The 22,111-nt window shown below is 55.6% G+C and overlaps 1 protein-coding gene across 1 annotated transcript in view; it reads right to left on the bottom strand.

Moving 5' to 3' along the window:
* ADGRD1 (adhesion G protein-coupled receptor D1) overlaps positions 1–22,111 on the bottom strand; it is a 124,002-nt gene that overhangs the window by 73,013 nt on the left and 28,878 nt on the right. The window contains exons 7-14 of the mRNA XM_019668921.1: positions 20,090–20,344; positions 16,345–16,409; positions 15,481–15,636; positions 14,687–14,746; positions 12,208–12,325; positions 11,111–11,221; positions 9,230–9,305; positions 2,956–3,097 (exon numbers count right to left, since the gene is read on the bottom strand). Of these exons, the coding sequence (XP_019524466.1) occupies positions 2,956–3,097; positions 9,230–9,305; positions 11,111–11,221; positions 12,208–12,325; positions 14,687–14,746; positions 15,481–15,636; positions 16,345–16,409; positions 20,090–20,344 (983 nt within the window). The remainder of the gene's footprint in view (positions 1–2,955; positions 3,098–9,229; positions 9,306–11,110; positions 11,222–12,207; positions 12,326–14,686; positions 14,747–15,480; positions 15,637–16,344; positions 16,410–20,089; positions 20,345–22,111) is intronic.

Here is a 22,111-nt window from a genome sequence, read left to right as displayed (position 1 = left end):
GAAGGCTGACGTGGATGAGTCTCGCTGACGACGACGGTGAGAACAGCCAGAACCACGTCAGCTGGGAGGTCAGTGCCCGAAAGACACGCGAACGGCAGCGGCCAGCGTGGGCCCCACGGCGTGCCTGCGCGTGTCTCAGCCTCGTTCTGTTCAGAGGCGACATTGACACTGGACGGCCGTGGGTCCCGTGGGAGCCACTGTGGAGCCCACTTCTGACATTTGTCCAGTCAGTGCCCTGGCTGGCAAGATATATGTGTGCTGACTCTGTGACCAATGTGACCCCAAGACATCAAAATAGGCACTTTGGGGGAGAAAAGATCTGTCAGCTCAGAAGGGGAGGCTTAATGAACCCATCAGCCCCCCAGAGAGCACTGGGCCCCTCGGCATGGCCCCCGCCTTGTCACAGAGCATGTCCTAGAGTCCGAGCTCACGGATGTCCCGTTCCAACTTGCCCTCTGCAGCCTGACCATTGGATTAGCTGACAGACAAGACGTGCTTAGGAGTGGAGCGAGCGTGGTCGCGTGTCCCAGACACACGGGCAGCGCCTCTGGTGGGCTTTCGTGGTGCCGGGTGGGGGGCAGCCGATAGTTTAACTAGGTGCCCTCTAAAGGACCTCCAGGACAGGCCTGGGACTCTGCAGGGCTCGCACCCCACTCTATACCAGGAAAACCAGGCACCCCAACCTTGGGCCTAGAAGCCTCCTTCCCACTGTCAGACAGGCCTGCTGCAGGCGCTCTCCTCTCCCCAAGCCCCCAACACACAAGGATGGGGGACACACGTGTGCCCTCTGAGCTCCCGCTCATCACCACTTGGCCCACCGAGCTCTCCTCGGACAAAAGTTTCCCATCGGAGAAATCATTTTAACTTAGAAAAGTGAGCCTCCAAAAAAAAACGTCCTCAGAAATGTAAACTCAGCCTTCAAAGGAAAACCCCAAAGCCCTGGGGAGCACTTGGCTGGGAGGGCCTCAATTACGGTCCCCGCTGGTATGATAAACATCCCCTCCGCCCCCCTGCAGGACCCGTCTTTACTCAGAAACTTTCTTTTTCAAAAATAACTACAGCAACCAACCATTAAGCCCAGAGTTGCATTTAAACCCACCCTTTCTTTTTCTCTGGTTTCCAAACTGGCAGCTTTGTGACTTAGCGGAGACTGAAACGCGGACTTCCAGGAAGCGCCCTGCCATGGCAGCCAGGCCCGCAGCGCCCGGAGTCCAGCTGTGGCCGGAGCCAGGGGCGCGTGGGAAGCCGGGCCTCCCCGGGCACTTACACTGGCTCCTGGGCCTGGCAGGACACTCCAGCGACAAGAAAGCATCAGGGACCAGAGGCGGCCATGTCGCAGGGCCCCTGCCCACAGCCTCCATGAGCACAGGCATGTCTCCCAGCACTCTCTCCTTAGCCTCTCACGTCTGGGAGGCTGAGTGGTGGCTGCTCTTAAGGAAAAAGTGGTGCTTCCACAAAGCCCAGAACACCCATTTCATCTGCTGCTGCTTCGCCGGCGCGCCAGAAGCCACTGGAAGCCACCCTCCACCTCCCTGCAGCACAGACCCAGGTCACACAGCCAGGCACACCCGCCCGCATCCACTCCTGCCCGGCCTCCGCTCTGGGGCAGGGCGCCCTGTCACTCGGGGTGGCTGGTGCTAGGCTTTTGGGCCCCCAGACCGCTATCCATCTGGATCACGACAACCGCAGCGAGATCATTACTGTGTAAGGTGCCATCTGTGTTACCTGCGGTCAACAGGTGACAGTGTACTCTCACCCACAAAGCCACCGGAGGGGACAGGGAGGGTGCCTGACTGTCAGCGTTACTTGTCAGGCACCTCGTGTGTGCAGACCCCACCGTCCCTCACATGGCCAACGGGAAGCGGGCCTGGGGAGGGGCCTTCTGCAAGGAGACACTTTCCAGAGAACCTAGAATAGCGGCTGCACCTCTCACAACAGGAAAATACAGAGGCACAGCTCACTCAGTGCAAAAGCGTGATTGCAAACCTGTAAGATTGTAAAATGAAAAATGGAAGGGGAGCAGCCAAGGTCTGGGCGCCGATCAGCCTGGGGAAGCACCAACGGACGCAGGCCAAACTGTGGATGGCTGGGTGGGCGGAGCTGGCTTCTCCAGGATCAGGAAGGGGGGTGAAGGCTGTGGGGAGGGGGAGCAGGGCAGGGTGCGATGGATGGGCGCTACCTCACGCAGCAGCCCATGGGTCGACCCCTTTGAGAAAAGATACACCTGGGTGGACTACAGAGGCAGCAAACACAGTGGTCGGCATGTAGTAGGTCTTCAGTTAATGGCATGTAGTAGGTCTTCAGTTGGGGGGATTGGATGGGGCAGGGTGGAATGGAATGAAACAGAAAATCCTGGCAGGAAACACCTTTAGTTTGACATCAAATGACCACATTCGTGTTCTTTAATAAATTCCTTGAAAAGCCACGGCCTCTGGATGTTGAATTAACACTATTATCTCAGGATGGAATCTCAACACAGGAAAAGCTGTACCTTTTCTAAAGCACAGTGGCACGTCTGTGTCCCCAGCACGTTTGTCAATCTGACCTCCCGACAAAGACGGAGTGTGTGTGGAGATTGGCAAACCTGCTTCATCTTGCTAATGACCAGTAGAGAGGTGAGTGAGAGTGGCTATTTATCCCCTCCTCCAAGAGGGACACTTATTATAAATCAGAAACATCTACCCACACACAGCATTGAAAGCTACGATGTGGCCTTAGAGGCCTTTTACCCAACGTCCAAACCCCAAACCGTGTGACTAGCCCCACGCCATCCGAGGGACCTCCCACTGCACTTCAAACACGCTCCCCAAGACGGAGCTCTCGGGAGAGAAAAACGCCTACCTGGCCAGCACCCATGCCACGGAAGACCCCGACACAGTCACACGGACGACCAATCCTCCTCGATGCAAAACCAAATCAAAGGACAGAAACGAGGGCGAACTCGCTTTAACTCACCAATTTGTGCCTGAGATGGACGGTGACGAGCGGGGAGCCCGATAAATTCTGGGAGAGCGTGGGCGGCGGGGCGACCTCCAGGGAGATGAGAGAGCTGGCAGCAGACAGCAGGCAGCTCTTGTAATTCGCTGCCTCGGCAATCCTACAAAACAAATGAAAAATCATTACACAGTGGAAAAGGGGGCTGTGCGGTGAGAACCTGGGTTAGGAGGTGCAGGAAGCCTGCGGGTGTGAGGCTGGGGTCCCTCGGATGGACCTCGATCCCCATCAGTCAGTGCCTACTGCTCCCTCTCAGGCTGGGAGGGGGCTGGTGCCCATCCGCTACTGGGATTCTAATCCTACAGCTTGAATTCTAATGTTTGGAACCTGCCGGCACCACCGGGGGAGACGGGCCCTGACCTCTGACCTCACGGCGTTTGTAATCTAGTAGGAGAAGCACTGGGACAGGGCCCAGGGGGTGTGACAGCAGGAAGGTCAAAAGGACGGGTTTGAATGCCAGCAACCCACTTACCACGCTGTGTGACCTTGGGCAAGTGACCTGCCCTGTCTGAGCTTTAATCTCCCTCATGACAGCGCTATGATAAACCGCGGTGTGGGGACACCTGCGTGTTGCCGCCCAGTATCCGCTTGTTCTTCTCCTGATAGAGGTCCCTTCCTTTCCCTCCAGGTGACACCCGCTTCCCCCACCTGCGGCCCACGTGCTCTGTTGTTGATGCCAAGAGTCAGATGGAAAATGCTGGCTCTGAGGTGGTCACTTCTCTCTGCTGCACGTCAGCCCTGAAGGGTGAGGTCCTGGTTCACAGCCATGAGGGGACTGGCGGCTGGGAAGGGGGAGCTGATGGAGCCAGGTGACATCATCTGGACACTGGGTCAAGCAGCTCCTGAAGCGGGGTGCTCATGTACCTTTCCGCTTACGAGAACCACTACGCTTCCCTTTTGTTTGAAACGCAATGCTGGGTTTTTGCACTTGTAATCCATCAGAAAACCCTGACTGGTGTGCACGGCTCTTATCTCATGGAGTGATGACCTTGACACAACTTTCAGGGCCAGGACTAGGGGGAGGCAGACAAGAAAGCTGAGGTGCAGGACTCAAGGGGTGCACGGGCCACACTGCATGACTCCAAGGTGGGCACCTGTCTGAATGACTGCCCGAGGTGCCCGCTTGCCTGCTCACCTGATCCTAGCCCTGCGGCACACAGTAGGTCGCCAGCAAACGTTTGCTGCATGGGCTTGAATGGGCTGTGCTAGAATGCCTGAGACATGGACTCAGTGTCCCCACACGGTCGCCCAGTCCCCCGCTTTTTTCGTCCCTCGTGTGCACTGTGGCTGCCTCCTATTCACTCTCCAAAGCCCGACAGGGAGGACTGCTGCTCGGTGGGTTCACTCCTGTGACGTCCCACGGGTGTCTGGGGGCCACAGATGACCGGCTTCCTCCCTCCACTACTTTGCCCCCCATAACCAAAGTCCAACGTGGCCCTCAGGGACGCCGTCCCCGGATGCAGCCAGTGGGGCCCTTGCAGCCCGTCCCCCGGCCACCTCTGCACAACGTGTCCTCACACACGTCCCTGAAAAGGCTCCGGCCTCCGAGAAGCACGTGGGATGACTGTGGAACCGTAGATATGAAATGTTTACAAAAACAATGCACAAGGAACAGGTGGGCTAGCCCTTCCTTCACGAGGACAGGAGGGTATTCCCTACACAGCGTCACCAAGCGCGTGGTCTGCAGGACAAGAGGCTCTGGTTACATGAGCCCGTGAGTGACGTCAAGATTGGAGCCCGAGGAGCCGCTGGAGCCTCTGAAAGGAAGGCCCCTTCAACCCCAACACGTCTGATTGTCCTTACTGTTCTTCTGCAGGAAAATGTCACTGATCTAAGCCAAAGGCCAGGACACACACGGAATCACTCACACACATTTAAAACAGAAAAGAAAGTGCCATGCTAGCTCAGCGTTTCTGAGCCCCCAAAGGAGACTTTTTAGATGTTTTTATCCTAATCAATGCCCCGTCCCAGGAAATTTCAGGGCCACAGACACAGGAAATCTGCTTTGTCCTGTGGCCCCTTGGCTGAGCCACAGACATTTTAATAGCTCAGATTCTGCTTCTCCAAAACCAGTTTCCACCCCCGGGGGGTGATGTCACCTCCCCTGAGAATTCAGAGGGCCCAGCCACTGCAATAGGAAAGTTAAGTTTAGCTCAGTGTCACTGGGGACCAAGCCAGATCCAAAGACAGAAAGGTCTGGTCCCCAGTGACATGGAGCCCAGCTCTCTCGGCAGAACAATGGAGCCGCCCAGGTGGACGACCTCCCTGCCTATGACCCCAGAGAGCAAAGCCACCTCTCAGCTCAACAAGGTCTCCGCTGAGACCTGTCTCCCACTGGCCAGGTCTCCCAGCACCTCAGCTGAACTCAGCATGGTGTAATGCCACCAAACAAACTAGCAATAACCTGTCTCACTGTGCAATTCATGAGCACCCTGGGGGTGACAGTGAGGGGCCATGCTGGCCCCCCAGCCTGGGCCCGGTGGTGCCAGAGCCAGCGGTACATGGAGGGCTGACTCCTTCCTTCTGCCTTGACTGGTGGGCATCCTCGTTAAGAGCAGGTTGGACACCCAGGCCACGTCCGAGCCTCCTGGGGCTTATTCCTGGCACACATGGGACTATGACACCAAGACGCCGACACCAGTGGCCTGAGTCACAGCCCTGTGTGTGCCTCTGAGTCCCAGTACCCCGCTGCGCCCTGCTCTCCGTCTGTGGAAGGGGTAACTCTGGACCCCCTGCCGGGGGGATTCCTGGTCCCTTTTTAGGAAATGCCATCCCTGTTGCTTGCCTGACATAGCATGAGCATCAGTGAGAGAGGAACAGTCCGCGTCACTGTGGGCCAGACAACGTGAGCCTCCAAGGAACTCTGTGTCTACGTGGCCCAGCAGGAACTGGCCAAGCCCACCACCACCCAGGACCTGTGGACGGTCAGACGTTGCCCCCAGGCGGTCTTTGCTTGGGGCTGTCTACCCGGGCTTGGCGGGGGTTGGGGCGCTCGTCCGGTGTGAGCCGGCTCCCTGAGCATGAAACTCACGTGCTGACTTAGATCCTCACACAGGGGGACATAAAGGACATCATGATTCCACCGCATCCTTTCATTCTCACAAAAAAACCATAAATGCATGAGGATGACAGTGCACAATATGGATGGGAACCAGCTGTGCAGGCAGCTGGGACGCCGGGACACTCTCTGCGACTCTGCTCATCGGCTTCTAATCACGCATGGAATTTGGAAATTATCCTGCAGGCAGAATGTCGGGAACGTCCAATCATCCTCCCAGCACTTACATCGCGGTCAAGGGCGCCAAGCTTTATTTAAACCGTGAACTCACTCAGTGCTCTTGGTGACCCTCAGAAATCAGTATCATCACCCCTATTCCAGAGGGGCAAGCACAGGCCTAGAGGCCGACAGGCTTCTGCCCAAGTCCCCACGGCCCCTCAGGAAGCCCGCTGGCTGGGGAAAGCCAGGCGTCTGGCCCCCAAATCTGCACTGTGCACCCCGGCGCTGTTTGCCAGCCCCGCCACTGTCCCTTCTGTCCTGTTCTATGTGGCAGGAGAGGACCCAGCCGACAAGGGACGGCACGTGGGAGCGGTTTGGGTGACGCTTCTTCAAGGTTCATGTGACAATAAGACACCTTTGCATTAAGTGCTGACTTGAGAACATCACCTGCGCTGAAGAGTCAACACAGGAAAAATGTGTTCTCATCATGGAGATATAATTCTGTTTTGATTTCAGGAAGTCCACCAAGGACTTAGAGTTGCTGCTGGTGGAGTTCACAGGGTCGCTGGGCGCTGGTGCTCATGGCAGGGGCTGGGACGGGGGGTCTGCCTGTGAGGCTCAGAGTGACGGGGGTAGGGGTGGACCGTGGTGACCCAGGTCCTGGCAGCTTGGGTCCTGAGGCTTCCAGGGGTGAGGATGGCTGAGGGGACAGAGGGACCCTATCTGCCGAGCTGCTTCCCCAGAGCCAGGCACTCGGCCTCTCCCCGCCCACTGCTGCTGCACCAATATAGCGGCAGGTCGAGCAGGTGTGTACGAACTAGAAGCCTGGGTGGCCGCCTGGTTTGTAAATAAAGTTTTATCGGCACACAGCCAGCTCCATCCATGGCCGCTTTCACATCTCCAGCACAGAGCTCTGTGGTGACAGAGACATGGTGGCCAATGTTGCAAAAATCCTTATGTCCGGCTCTTTATGAGAAAGTCAGCTGACACCTGGCTAGAGTGACAGCCCTACCTGGTCCCAGGGCATGACACGCGCATGCGGACGGCCGTGACCGGCCGTGACCAGCTGTGACCTGTCTTGCCTCCTCTTTCCTCTTCTATCTGAAGAGGGGGAGACGCTGCTGGTGGCACAGACACCACGCTCCTGCGTGCCCCTCCCCTTAACCCTCAGCGGGGATCGGCTACACCTCATAAATGCACGTTACATGTCATTTACTAAAAGATGTGAACCTTCAGAAGCCAGAGCTGTACATGAATAAAGGGGGGCCAAGGTCGCGTCCACTTTTCATTCACGACCTTGGGTTTGGAGAAATTTTCCCCAAGGAGTTGAGAAGGCATCTTTTGGAGGAAAGTAGGTTGCATTTTCCTCTGGAAATCACACACAAAGAGTGACAGGCAGCCCCTCTCTTCCGCTAGAAGGAAGCTTGTCAGAGCGCAGGCTTTCCCAGGCCAGTCAGGCCCAGGAGATGGCATTTCCGCCAGGTCGATAGCAAAACCACAAGCAGAGCATCCTTTCGTGTCACACCCTCCCCCCAGACGGCTCCCTCAGGTCCAGGCAGCGGGAGAGGAGCGTCACTGACAGACACATGACGTCAGGGCTCAGGCATTTGCACGGTGGGTCAGATACCATTTATCTGTAGGTGGGGAAAGCACCGCCAGCTTCCCATCACAGATGAATCTGAATACCAAGCTGCCGCCAGCGCCTGGAACACCCCGCAGCTCCCCCCCCCACCCCGTGGGCGTGGGTGGGAGGCAGGCACGCGCAGGAACGCCCTCTCCCTCCCTCCTGCCCACGGCTCCCCAGGCCTCTCCGTCAGTGGGGGAGTGGAGCCTCAGCAAGGCTGGGGCGAAGGGCTGTGAGGCTCATGCTGAGATGCATGGCTTTCTCTCCAGGCACCTTTGCAAGCCCCTATTCTGGGCCAGGCGGTGCCAGGTGCCCGGGACCAGAGAGGCGGGAGCCACCAGCCGCCCTCTGCAGAGCCCCTCAGAAATAGCTTCACCCTCCAAACCCTGACCACGAAAACAAGTCTCTCAGCTCACACCTGCCTGCACTTTCTCTGCACAAGCCCTGGGCTCTGCCTCCTTGCCCATCCCAGGGACCCCATGAAAAGGGAAAATGGGACCCCTCCCTGATGATATTCCTGCCTCCCTAATCTCTCCTTCGGGGAACCAGCCCCCCCCCCCAGGTCTGAGTAGGGCTGACCCATCCCCAAGCATCAGGGGTCATGTGAGCAGGCCTGGCAAATGAGAGAGCAGGATCTCTTGGCCACAATGATTGGGGGGCCAGGATGGGCACATGACCTAAACAGACCAATCACAGCTCTCCCTGGGTCTCCACAGGTGCATTCAGGAAAGAGGCTTCTATCCTTCAGACATCTCAGGACCCAAACCCACGTGGCCTGAAGCCACCAGAGCCAACCCTGTCTCTATGGGGGGGCCTTCTTGGAAATGAGTCCACACAGGGGAGAGCGACGGCAAGAGACAGAGAGACCAGTCTACACAGCTGCCTCTGGGTCCCTGGGTCCAGCTGTGCCTGAAGCCAGCTGTGCCTGAAGCCAGCTGTGCCTGAAGCCAGCTGCTCCTGCCCTTCTCAGACCCAATAGCCCTCAGTCCCCCGGCCTTCTGCTTAAGCTGATGGACCCAACACAGTCCTCACTGACGTAGGCTTGTGCCGCCATCTTTCCAGTCTAAAGAACTGGAAACTGAGGCTCAGAGAAGTTAAGTCATGTGTCCAAGGTCACGCAGTTAGTTCCAGGCGGGGTGGATACGGTGACCCAGACGGCGTTCCTGACCAGGGCACTGTCAGCCCACCCCCGGGGCCTGCTGAACCCCCAGTGTCGGAGTCCCTGCGTCTCTTTCAAAGGGCTGTGGCATGTCCTGACGGTGAGAGTTCTCTGACACAGTGCTGTACGTGCCTGTGACGTGGAGAGGCGGGGCATCACGCTGGCCAGCCACCCGTGAAGCAGCACACCCCCCGCCGGCCACCCGTGAAGCAGCACACACGCCCCCGACACTCACTTGGTGCTGTCCGGCCGGATGTTGGTCAGGTAGTGGTGCATCGTGTGGTAGAAGAGGCCCACGATGGTGGTCCAGGCTGGGGAAGAAGCAGAGCATCAGAGATGCTGGTCATCGTCCCAGGTGACAAGCAGGACAGAAAGCCCCCAGCCAGGCCCCCTCGCCCAGCAACGCAGACCCTCACACCCAAGAACCAGGGGGGAAGAAAGCGAGGGGCACTTATAAGCCGTCTGAATAGAGACTCTGTGGCTTTTCGACTGTGAATTTGATGGTGACACTGACCCCCTCCTCCGCCCTGGAGCCCACTCCAGACACACAGAGGCCATATTCTCCAGGAGCAGCGCCCGGCCTGTGAAGGCAGAGGCCCCGCCAGCGGGACGGCAGCGCCAGCCTGCAGCTCTGCAGCAGCGAGCACGTCTGCACGTGGGCTGTTCACAGCGACACCGGTGCAGGATGTGCCAGGGGGTGGCAATCGCCAGCCGCCTTTCGTGCCTTCGTCAGGGCCCCACCTCTGTTGTATGACAACCTTGAAAGGAGTCACTCATTCTGCTGTTTCTCCCCATAGCTTGGAGGGCGTGTTTGGAGGAGCAAGCCGTTAGCCGGCTTCTGAGTTCTTCAGGGACATTTGTTCAGCATGTTAAAATTTCAAAAGTGTATTTAACAATTCATATCACACCATGTGCCACGTACTGGTGTAAGGGCTTAGCTCGTTTCATTTGCACGACAGTGTTATGAGACAGGAACTCATGTTGTCCCCATTTTGCTTATGAGGAAACTGAGGCATGGTGGGCTCGTGGCCAGTGAGTGGCTGAACTGGGGTTTGAGCCTGGGATTCCAGCCACAGAGTCGGTGCCTGTGACCAGCAAGGCTTGCTACCAGCTGTGACGAGTTCCCATGTGTGAAGAACGTGAGGCTGAGGCCAACTCTGAAAAACTGACGCTTTCTAGCAGGTCACGCAGCCAGTTGATGAGGTAACTAAAGGTCACATGTGCGGTGGCTGGGCTGAGCACCCAATGGTGCTCCACCCATTTCTGAAGTTCACCTGAGTGTGGGGGACAGTCCCCCGGGAGCAGGATACACCTGACATCCCTGGGCACCTTTCACACAAGCAAACGAGGCAGAGGAGGGAGCAGGGGTGGGCTTCTGAGGGCTGGCGCGTGAGGACTCCATGCTGGGGTGGGGACATCGTGGTCCGACACCACCAGGCTGGCCTTGGTCCCTAGTGTCAAAGGCAGAACCCCAGGAGTCACGTGTCCTTCGGCCAGAGTGTTGGGAGCTAAGAATCCATGACTGTCCCTGACTGTCCGAGGCCCTCTGGGATGGAGGGACATGCCTGTGGAGGCACATTTACTTTTCAAGAGACCAGAGGGACAATAGGCATTGCAGCAAAAATGGCCAGAGCCTCCTGAGCCCCTGACAGAGCTCCCAGAGTCAGGGACAGTAATCGGGGTCCCCTCAGCTGCTCGTCTGGCCTCCACGGGAGGAGAACCCGGGGCCCCTGCACAGACACGCAAGCCTGAAGCCACCCTGAGCGGGCCACAGCTGTGCATGTTTGGCCAAAGGGGAGCTTTGCAGACATGGGAGGACAGATGGTGTCCTCGGTGGACCAGTCACCCAGAGGAGTTGTGTGAAACAAGGTTCCCAGCCTGCACCCCAGTTCTGGTTCGTTAGGCTGGAGTGGGCTTGGAGTCAGCTTATAGGTGAACATCTCAGGAGCTTCCCATGATGCACTTGGTGTTCCGAGGACAGAGCCGCTCCCACAGGCGCAGGTGAGGCCCATGGGCAGCGCCTCGGCCAGGTGCCCGCTCACAACCTCCAAGGGCTGAGGGCCCCTGAGGAAGAGCCATGGCTGCGTCCCTCCCCAGAGGGCTCGGGCGCACTCACCTTGGCTGTGGAAGGCCTCGTGAGGAATCTCGATGTAGCTGTGTCCCTGGGCCGGGAAGCGATAGTGGGAGGAGTTGGTGGCGTCAGGCAGGAGCTTGGCCACCGAGAACTCTGAGAGCAAGCCAGAGAGAGCAGCCAGTCAGTGCGTGCCAGGCAGGAAGTCGGGCTGCAAACCCGTCTGCGTTCGCTGTTTTTAGCAGAACAGACTCCCCTGGGGAGTGTAATTACCTTCAGAAAATGAGGACCTGAAATAATGAAAGGCCAGGGGAGTAATTGCGCCCACGTGGCTAACGTGTCCATCTGGCCACACCCTTTGGGGGGGGTCTCTTGGCCTGAGGAGACCCCTCTTTCCCACGGGCAGCCCTCCAGTTCTCAGCACCAAATGTGTTCAGTCATGCAATGAGATCCCTGGGTGGAGGGGCTACCCCTCGCCAAGCTCTGGGGGACCTGGAGACACAGCAAATGGAGACACCGGGGACACTTGCGTTTTAGACGTCAGGCAAATGTCACTGCCTGGAGACAATTCTCTGGGCCAGCAGGCCCCACTGACACTAACCCACGCGGTCAGTTAGCTTATTTCCAGAATCGGCTCTAGTGACACAGCCTCAGCAGCACCACGGTCCCCCACAGACTTAAGCAGAAGGGCCTGCCGTCTGCTGGTGTTACCCTGTGTGACAGCGGTCCCAGAAAAGCAGATTCAGGCCAAGCCTCCAGCTGGCGTTGCACCTTTCATCCCACAGGCACTAAAAGTAGCCGCTGCTGCTCGACTCCCGTTCTGAGCTGAGACGATGGTCACGCGACACAACTCTGGCCCCCGAGTCACCGTCAAATGCTACGTGGTCCCATGCGCACATCATAGTCAGACACATCTGCCCTGATCTCACCGTGTCTCCCCCTGCGTGTAATTTCCCAAAAGACAACAGAGCCTGGGACCCCAGAGCGGGTTATCCGTGCCCGTGGTGTGTGAGGCACCACGTGTGTCTGTGTGTGTGCGCATGTGACAGAGCCCGGGTCGAACGGGGCACAGTCCACAGGCAAGCCGCCCCTTACGTGTCTCTGCCTGCACCACCTGTCCTCACCGCCGACCTGCCAAGTACCTGCCAAGGAGGAGGAGCCCACGATGGTGACCTGGGGCTCGTTGGGGTGCAGGTTGGAGGAGATGTGGTTCATGACGACGTCCACGGTCTCTATCAAGCTCAGCACCACGGCGTTGTCCTGAAAACAGCACGACAGGAGGGGGCTTGAAGACGGGCCTTGCTTAGCAACCACGCGGGATGGGTGCGCCAGACACACAACAAGTTCGTGCTCGCGCTGCGGACGCCCGCCCAAAGGAAGGACTCCCAGCGTCTGCGGCGTCATGGCGGGCCGCGCTCTGTCCTCACAGGGCCAGGTGAGGGGGAGCGGGAGAGTGCCACCACTACCCCATTTCACAGACATGGGGTGACTGCTGAGGCCACCCAGGCCAGCCAAGCTCCCGGAAGTGGACCCTGGTCACCCAGGCTCCTGTGCCCACACACAGGTCATAGCTCTGCTCCGAACGCACCGAGGGACCTCGGCAATTCTCTGTGGTGCCCCCACCCCATCCCAACCCCTCCCACAAGGAGGGGGCTCGTCACTTCAAGTCACCTCTGGCACAAGGACACCAGCAGTTTTGTCCTCTTCTCTGACAGGACAAGAGGCTTTGGAGGTGTCAACACCCAAAATTGTCTCTGGCCTCCTTCCCCTCCCAGGGCGCAGAGCTCAGGGCCCATGTGTTCACTCAGGCTGACTGTCCCTCAGCGTCAGGCACACGTCTATCAGGGAGAGGCCAGCGGCTGTTAATCTCCCCGTCACACCCCTTCCCTCCTCCTGCCTTTCTGAAAAAGCATCTGTCTGCTGCTGAGTGTCCTTGGCTTTCTCTCACAAATGCCAGCTCCGTGAGAATCTAATCAGCGGGGAAGAGTACCCTGAGGCCAATTTTAGACATTTTCTTTCAGGCCCGTAGCCTGGTTTCAATCAGCTGAGCACAGGTAAGCCTGTGACCGCCTGATTCCGGCACGCAGCGGCTAGTCCATACCTCAGTTTCCACGTGGTTTAGAGCCTACCGAAATCTGAATCGTTTCGTGATTATTCATACTTTGTGGAAGAGCATTCAGAAAAATTTAATTTAATATGTCTGCATGGGACCTCCACCGGCCGTCCTCAAGGGTTCCCCAGGCCTCGGTCCAGCACCCTCCCCCTGCCTGGAAATCATGAACCCTGGAGGATTGTGCCTTTAAAAATGAATTTGTTTCTAGGTAAGATTATGTCCTTCTTAAATGCATGACCGCTTTTTTTCTCCCTTTGCTAGCATTAAATCCAATCTCATTACAGTTGAAACTGTTCAAATAAAAATTAATCAAATGTAAACCCTTGGGCGAGCTCATTTATAATGAGAGAACAGGATGTCCCGTCTGCCTCTAATGGGAACATATTTTTTAAATGCTATTGAGGGTCAGGAGAATGAGCACTTTGATATCACACTGGTGGGCCACGGCCATTCTAGGCGAGGCCGTTACAAGGCCTCCTCAGCCTTCTCCACCCCTGCGGGCAACCTTGGGAGTCAGTGCTGAGATGGAAGCGTCAGAAGACGGACAGAGCCGGGGTTCCCGTTCACCGGGTTGAGAAGAAGCTCCTCTGACCCACTGGGGCTTTGCACGAGTGAGAAGTGACTATCCGCTGTGCTAAGCCATGGAGATGCAGGGTCCGCTTGTTACTGCAGCCCAGCCGAGTGGAGCCTGACTGAGGTAAAACAGCACTGCAGGGTACTTAGTATCGTTGGGAAATGTTCCTGACTTCATTAAAGAAAAACAGGTTAAATTAGATATCGTCTATTTGTAAAATAAGCATGCCTATAAGCGAATTAAAAGCTAGGTGGTAAGAGATCTCTATACAAGGGTGTTAACAGCCATTACTTCTCAGTCTTAGGATTTCGGCTGACTTTTACTGTGTATATTTTTTTATGATCTACATTTTTCCAACTTCTGCACAGCGTAGTCCCTTGTTTCATTTTTTAAAGAAGTAAAACCAATAAAGTTATTTTTTAAAAAGAAAAGAAAGCTTAGTCCCCTCTCCTTTCTAATTGCTCGGAGTGCAGAGAAAAAGAGAGGGCTTTTTTGTTTTTCACGGTTATAATCATGAAGTATATGTGTCCCACGTTCTTACGTTTTCCACTTAATCTAGTGATCTGTAAACATCAAACATATTTTTATTGCCATTCAAGGACAATGTGATGGTAAAAACAAATACGTTATTAAAATGATAAATGAAGGTCACCCCAGCGTGTGTTCCTCGTGAAAAAACGCAGCCACTGCCCAGCTCAGCACTGAGGACAGTGACGTGTCACTGATGCTCGCATAGCTCCTGAGCTACACGGAAGATGTGGCATTTCAAATCAGCTGGGATGCAGACAGAATGAGCGCTAACATCCCAGACGTCAGGCTTGAGAGATGCCGTTCTTAGGGATGCAAACGGGGCCATATTTATGCCTCTACTAGGAAGGCAGAATGGCGCCCCAGGTGCATACGTTTTGAAGATCAAAATGTTCTTTTTTCTTACCTGTGACACAGCAGTCCAACTGGGCAGTAGAAGGACCTCTCCCATGGTTTTTAAGAAGGTCTAAAAGGAGACAGAATGACACTGCTTAGAATGTATTCTCAAGCCTCAAAATGGTAAGACCTCCAGTTTTCCCCTCTATCAACTACGATAACAGAGAGACAGGTGGGTGATTGAATTACCCCATCACAGACGGTGACACTGAGGCTCGCCAGTTTGAAATACTCGCCCCAGGACACTGAGCTGGGGGCCCAGCCGGGCTTGTCTGAGCCCCCACAGCTCAGAACATCCTGCAACAGCCCTTTTCAGACCGAAGGGTCCATCTCATCCTCTCGACCCTGAGCCTCTTGGGAGCAGGAAGTGGTTCCTGGTCACCCTGGATCTCGGGAGCCCAGTATGTCCTCTGCACGAGTGAGTGAAACCGAGAGGTCTAGCTGGCTCCCGTCACCTGGGCAGGATGTCCTGCTTTACCGCACACGTGCTTTTCCATGTGCTTCTGTGGGTGTGTCTTCAGCAAGGAAACCGGCAAGAATTAAGGGCCAGGTGGCTGCAGAGACGGGCCAGGCTGGCAGGCAGGGAAGCCAAGTGAAGAGCAGCATCTCCTTGGAAGGGGACCCTGCTGAGCCGTTAGCGCAGCTGCAGTGGCCACTCGGTCTGCTTGTTCCCAACAGGCCAGATTTTACACAAAAGTTCCTAATTTTTTTTTTAACTCCATGTGGGTCAGATGAGACACGCCAGTCAGCCATGCTCTGGCAGCCGTCCCCAAGCCACCAGGCACAGACACCCAAGAGCTTTACCTCAGCGAGAGCCCGTGCCGTTTCCTGTGACAGGGACTTGTTGGGTAAGCTGAGGGACACGTTTTGAAGGTAATTCAGGACAATTCCAGGACTCTGGAAGTTTTTTCTCTCTTCTGTCAAGTTGGTTATGATGGGATAGTAGGCATCGGTGGGCATCTAAACAAAAATCAGCGGTGTGAGTTCCTGCTAAGAGCTAAAGTCAAGACACGCTATCCGAGTTCAATGGCTGGCCTGCTTCTTACCCCAGAATTACACCGCTAACAGCACCTGCTACATACCAGGCACCCTGTAGACATGTGACACGCATTCACATGTCACCCTCCCGACAACCTCATGGAATATGCACCCATGTGATTGATGAAGCAAGGCCCAGGGAGACATGGCAGAAACGAGGGGCAGGACTGGGGTTTGAACCCAAGCAGATGGTTCAAGTGTCTGTGCGCTCGCTCTTAGATTACTTCTCTCAAAGAAGGGAAGTTGTTGGGTGAAAAACACAAATCCCAGAGAGGAACGTTTTCTGTAAGATGGATCCCTTCCTCAAGAGGGGAAGCGGGGGGCACAGAGGGAAGCCGAGGGCCGAGGCTGGGTCCTCCTTGCTGTCCGCCCACCGTGCCACCTGCCCCAGGAGCCACCTCAGTGCTCATTAGGCCACCGGCCACCAGAAGCAAGAGTTTCCTCATCAGCCGCTCTTGGTCTCAAGGCTCAGTACCAACGTTAGCTCCTCCTCCATTTTGTATGACTTCCAGACATGACACTGCCCGTAAGTGACAGCCAGACTGTCTACTGGAGTTTTAACAGTCCTGGCACAGAGTCCAGGCACAAAGACAACACCACCAGCAGGCAAAGGACACGTCGTCTGCTCACCAGGGTGTTGGCTGCAGGCGTCGTGAAGGAGCTCGGAGGTGGAGAAGACACCGCAACATGCTTTCCTGGAAGGAAAAAAACTGACAATGATCAATGAAGGACTGACACAGGGACACCTCTGTCGCCCTGAGGAAGTTCCATCCTTGTTCAAAAACTGACCAGCTTCAGACACAAGTTGGGGAGCCTGGGGGTGTCCTGGGCAGGGATGTTTCTGGAAAGATGAGGGGCTAACAAACCTGCTTAATGGATGGGTTGTATGAATTTCCCAGGTTAATTAAGTTTCCATTTGTATTCTCAGTTGCTTCTGAACACCCTTCACAAATCACACAAATCACCACATGAAAAGATGACGTTACGCAAGCTTTCACCGATTTCAAAGAAATAAAGAACCAAAAGAAATTAACTTCTTCAGTGGCGTCTGGACTATTCAGAGATAAGTGACAGAGTGACCACTGGGCCGGACAACTCATCCGTCAGACAGATGAAGCAAGACCCCCAAAAGCAATGGGGGGACGGCCCTCCTGAGCTTTACTCACTGTGGATTCCAGTAATTCTTCCCATTCAAGGCTTGATTTGGCTAATTGTGAATAATTACAAATAGCTAATTATGGGTAATTTGGTTAATTGTGAGTAATGATGAGGGTGAACACACCCGAGACTGGAGATTCAGCCGTGACGAGCTGTTCTCTGCCTATTGGCCACCAACTGTTTCTTAGTGTTCCCTGATGAGAACGCAGACTTAACTGATACTCTCCCTCATTTTGGGGAAATTCCTCAAGGTTGCTGTGGGTGACCTGGGAGATGACTTCATCCTCCTAGCTGGCTCCAGGAACTGACCCCTTGGGGTGGGGCAGGGCTGTGTAGCTGCTGGACGATGAAGGTGTGACACTGCTGGGAGAGCCCAAAAGACTGTTCTCCAAGTCCGAGCGATGTCCATCCTGCAAGTGCCAAGGACTTACAGAGGAGTCACGTCAATCTCACGTTTAACTCATGCGAGTCCACACAATAAAGTCAAGGACCATGAATGTGTCCAGAGATCCTGCCCACCACGAGACTGATGACCACATGAGAAAGATGAGAAATGAGAATGTGCCCTGTCCTCGGGCCATCTCAGTCCCCAGGGACTCATATGTGAGCATGTGGTTGGGCCGAGTCTGTTTCCAGGGTCCGAGCACAGTCTTCTACCTCCTCTGGTTCTCTGAGGTGTGGCCACCACTGCAGTGCAAAGCCGGGCAGGTGCTCGATGGTCCACACTCTGCCTTGGTATGAATTAGAAAAGGTCACCCCATCTGGACAGGTCCTCAGAAAAGGGGCCTATGCTAGCCAATGGATTAGGAGAGGGTGCCCACTCTGGACAGGTCACCGGCAGCCCCAGCTTCAGGTCCTTAAGCAAAGAACAGGTTCTCCTGCCCCTGTGGACACAGCCCCACCGGGGCCCTGGTCTGGCCTGATGCAGGCTGGCTGTCAGCCCCAGCTGTCTGTCTGAGCACAGCACCCTCCCTGGCTCTGCTGGCTGGCTGAGCAATGGTATGGGGAGTCCCACCCAGGGCCTTTCTAGGGACTTCCCAGTCACTTTTTCTACACGTGCTTTACACCAGAACCAGACCCCCAAGTGACATGGACTTCCCATGTGTCCAGTTCTGACTCCACAAAGGTGCAGGGCATGTGCTTCCTTGGACGCTGCACCTGTCTTTGACCCCCTGGAGACCCGGACGTCTTCTCCTGGGTGCAGAGGGCCAGGTGAACTGCACACACCTGTCAGTAGCAGAGCCCTCCTGAAATGCTGCCCCATGTGGGGTCCCTAAGCCCAGAGATGTCCTGGTGACAAAGCCCACTACAACAGCTACGGGAACCAGAAATAGCGACACCAAAGTAGCAAACTATCAGAAAGGCAGGACTCATTTGAGGCTTTCCAAAACACAACGCCATCTTGGTCATCTCAGAGTGACAAATGTCTGACTTCTGGGCAATACAATGCAGTAGATTGATATTGTTTTTCCTTCTGAAGGACACGCTATTTTGTCCTATGTCACTTCTGTGAAAGGGAATGAATTTCATTTTCTTGGTGAAAGATGGAAGGTCAGACACTGCCCTGGACATGGGCTGGTTTCATGTGCACAGAGGCTGTCCCCCACCCCCATGCCCATCCCCATTCCTGCATCTGAGACTAGCATCCCGCGCATCCTCTGTGCATCTCGAACGAGGCTGACCCCCTGCCACATCAGGGTAGACGGTGACCCAGGCTTCGGGCATCACGTACTCCACACCCCAGCCAGTCACTGCACCTGGGAGCACAAGGCCTTGTTAGGACAGACACGAGTCACGGCCAACACCGTTGTAGGACATGACAGAAGGGAGAAGCTCTTTGCTTTCTGCTGAGGTCGCTAGAGCATGAGGATGTGACCCTGGAGGGAATGGCAGCTATCTTGGCACCACAAGAAAGCAAGCAGGTTCCAAAACGGAGGTTCCTGGGGACATCATTTGGGCAACTGGATTAAACCAGTTTTGAAGCCAACGTCCCCCTGTTGTTTCCATTACATGAGATTAAAAATTCTCTTCTTGGCTCACATCGTTTTCGTTGGGTTTCCCATCACCCAGGCAGTAGGCTCCTAATAGGTGGGGGCTCCATGTCAGCCTGGGGACGTGCAGGCCGGGCCTCTCACCCTGGTCTTGAACCCCCGCTGCTGGGGCTGTCAGTGCAGCAGCCAACCGAGAAAGGTGCAGGACCTGCCACTCAGTGGCTGTCGTGTTTGGGCAGATTATTTCATGTAAAAGAAACTGTGCATTCACTTGTGAATGAAGATGAACGTGGGGCACAAACAGTACTAACTTTAGCAGCATTCGGCATGGACTGGAAGCCTGCCTGAGTGGGCAGCGTGCAAACGGCCTCACAGCCTTCTCATGGTTCGTCTTCACAGCCCCCGGCAGAGAAAGAGCATTATTTTCATCACTTCACAGAACAGAAAGCTGTGGTTTGCAGAACTCAAGACACAAAGGTCATATGTTCCGGGATTCCATTTACAGAGGGTGTCCAAAATAGGGAAATCCAGAGACGGACAGTAAACAGTGATTCCGGGGTAGGGGGCGGAGAGCGGGCGCTCACAGCGCTGGGTTCCCTTCGGGGTGATGAGAACATTTTGAAACTAGAGGTGACAGATGCACACATGTGAACACAGTCGGTGCCACCGGACGCTACACTGTAAAGTGGGTGGATTCATGTCATATGCGTTTTACCTCAATGAAAAGAAAAACCAAAACATGACTTCCCAGGTCCCACAGCTCCTGCTGTCTGAGTGAAGACTCGAACCCAGGCCCACCTGCCTCACAGGTCCCTGGTCTGAATGACCACCCTGTGCTAAGCAGGGAGGGGCGGCCCTGGAGCCCCCAGAAGGCCCTCCAGTGAGTCTGGCACACGGGGAACATTTGTTGATCAAATGCCCCCATTGGACCCCGAACATTTGCTACCCAAAGCTCTCTACAGCCATCCATCACACAGACCTCAAAAACCCCCTGATGTCAGGAGAGTGTTTATCTCAGGAAATAAATCATTACTTCTACCCAAGGGAGCAGATAGTCTATGAAAAGCCACTGCATTTACGGGGTTCAGGAGGATGCATGTCATGCCCGCGGGGCTGACCGCTGTGTCAGGAGAGTGGGGAGGAGACAAAGGCTGGCAAGGGGAGGGGGTGCGAAGGGGCCCCTAGGAGCAGAGCCAGGCCTGGCCCGCCCTCACCCTCTCACTGACCGATGGCCGCCATGAAGTACATGGTGATCTCGTCCGGGGTCAGGGCCCGTTCCCAGACGATGAACTCGTCGAAAGCTCTGCTCTCGTAGCGTTTGCTCTGGTCCTGCTCAGACCCTATCACGAGGTTGACGTTGGGCTCCCCGTAGGTATGAGACACTTTCCCGTTGGGGTCCGAAGTGCTGAGGGTCCCGTTCACGTAGACTTTCAGGCCCTCCTTGGATTTCCACGTAAACAGGACGTGAGTCCAGTAGGGACCTGGAAGGACAGAGATGGCCGTTCTGAGACGCGCGAACGAACGCCCCGGGGGGTTTCTTTTCCTACTCTCTCAGCACAACCCTATTTCTTAAGATGACTGGTCACTGTCACCTTTGGTGAGTCCTGACATGGGTTAGAATATAGCTCTTCGAAAGTAACTACACCACCCCAACATTCTAAAGGCAGTTCAAAGAGACCCTTTGCTGTTTTAAATTAGACTCTTGGCTATTTTAAATTAAGATGAAATAATAGCCAATAGTCATGACTTATTCAAAACATGTTTGAAACCTTGTCTGGACCATCACAGTGCAGGCCAGTAAAACTGAGAGCCTGATCCAGCCACAGGCCACTGGTACCAACATGTGCTCGGACATAGGACGTGTGACAGGAGCAACATGGTGGCACCGTGGCAGGCGGGTCCACTGTCACGGCTCAGTCAGGAGCCTCCATCACTGAGCTCATGTGGTCACTCGTCTCCCCGGCCTGAGAACCGTGTTCACCAACCAGAGGGACATTCATCAGACTTTGCCCCACAAAGGGCCCCACCTCACTCTGCACATCTTGTGTTCAAACGTCCTCGCTGGGACGACCTGGGCAGCCCTTCCTGGGACACAAACCTCCTTGAGCCGGGCATCATCTTGGCTCACCTGGCAGCTACATCAGGGCTTTTGGCCAGGATCCTGCAACTTTCTAACTCTGAGCCTCTGGAGAGCTCGCGGAACCCATTAAATAGGCCCCGAAGTATCACTGCCCTTGAGTCTGAAGCAAGAATAACGAATCCGTCCAGTGAACAAAGAACATGTTGCTGCAAAAACATCTCTGTCTTCCCCACTCCCCAGGGTGGAAAACAGTCGGAGCTCAGCTGAGTTTACCTTAAAACGCGTTCAAGAGCCTACTGGGTGCCTGGTGCTGTGTCAGCCCCTGGGGCACGGCACTGAGACGCTTACATCAGATGCTGATCACAGCTAGAGCATGACAAGGGCCATGGGCCAGGGCAGCAGTGTGAGGGGGCGGGGGGGAAAGGTCGCTTCTGGCCGTGGGGGTCAGGGGGGACAACTGTGCAAGGTTCTCTCAAACTCTGTGTCTGCTGGGCTCTCCTCTTTTAGGGCGGTGGAGCCCGGCCTGAGCACACAGCACCCACAGGACAGCGCTCACTGCGTCCTGTTATTCTGGGCTCTCACGTGTAGTAAGTCCCTAAATTCTCAGTCACCCTGTGACGTCATGCCGTCATTAGGCTCATGCTGCGGATGAGGAAACCGAGGCACAAGTGGGAGAGTAAGGCACCCGGTCCACACAGCTAGCGCGGTACAGCGAGGCCTCCGATCCAGGCCACTGGGCCCCCGACCCCATGTTTTCTAACTGAGACACACAGCATCCTTTAAATGGGCCAGGAAATGAATTTTCCTTAAATATCTCAAAGATGTCCCTTCCTACCAGAGGAAACCTTTCTCGGCCCTCATCCTGCCCCCCCCCAACCTCCAAGCTTCCCTTCTTTGCGCCCCGCCCCCTGCTACCCCGAAACACCTCTGAGTCCCCTGTCTGTCCATCTTCTCCAGCTCCCATGTCAGACCTCCAGCCTCTCAGCCCCCTGCCCACTGCCCTGACCTCACCCTGGAACCACGCAGCCTCTCCACCCACCTGGAACAGGCCACACCTGTGCTTGCCGGCGCTGCCCCCCACCTGACCCAGGGCTCCCCCTGTGTCCTGCCTCCTGCCAGGCGCCACACCCTCTCCCCAGCCACCCCTCCTCTCCCCTCTTCTTCAGCC

This window comes from Hipposideros armiger, unplaced genomic scaffold (genome assembly GCF_001890085.2).
Source record: "Hipposideros armiger isolate ML-2016 unplaced genomic scaffold, ASM189008v1 scaffold_544, whole genome shotgun sequence".
Classification (NCBI taxonomy): domain Eukaryota; kingdom Metazoa; phylum Chordata; class Mammalia; order Chiroptera; family Hipposideridae; genus Hipposideros; species Hipposideros armiger.
Note: the sequence above shows the minus strand (reverse complement) of the source record. Positions and strands in the feature narration are given on the sequence as shown.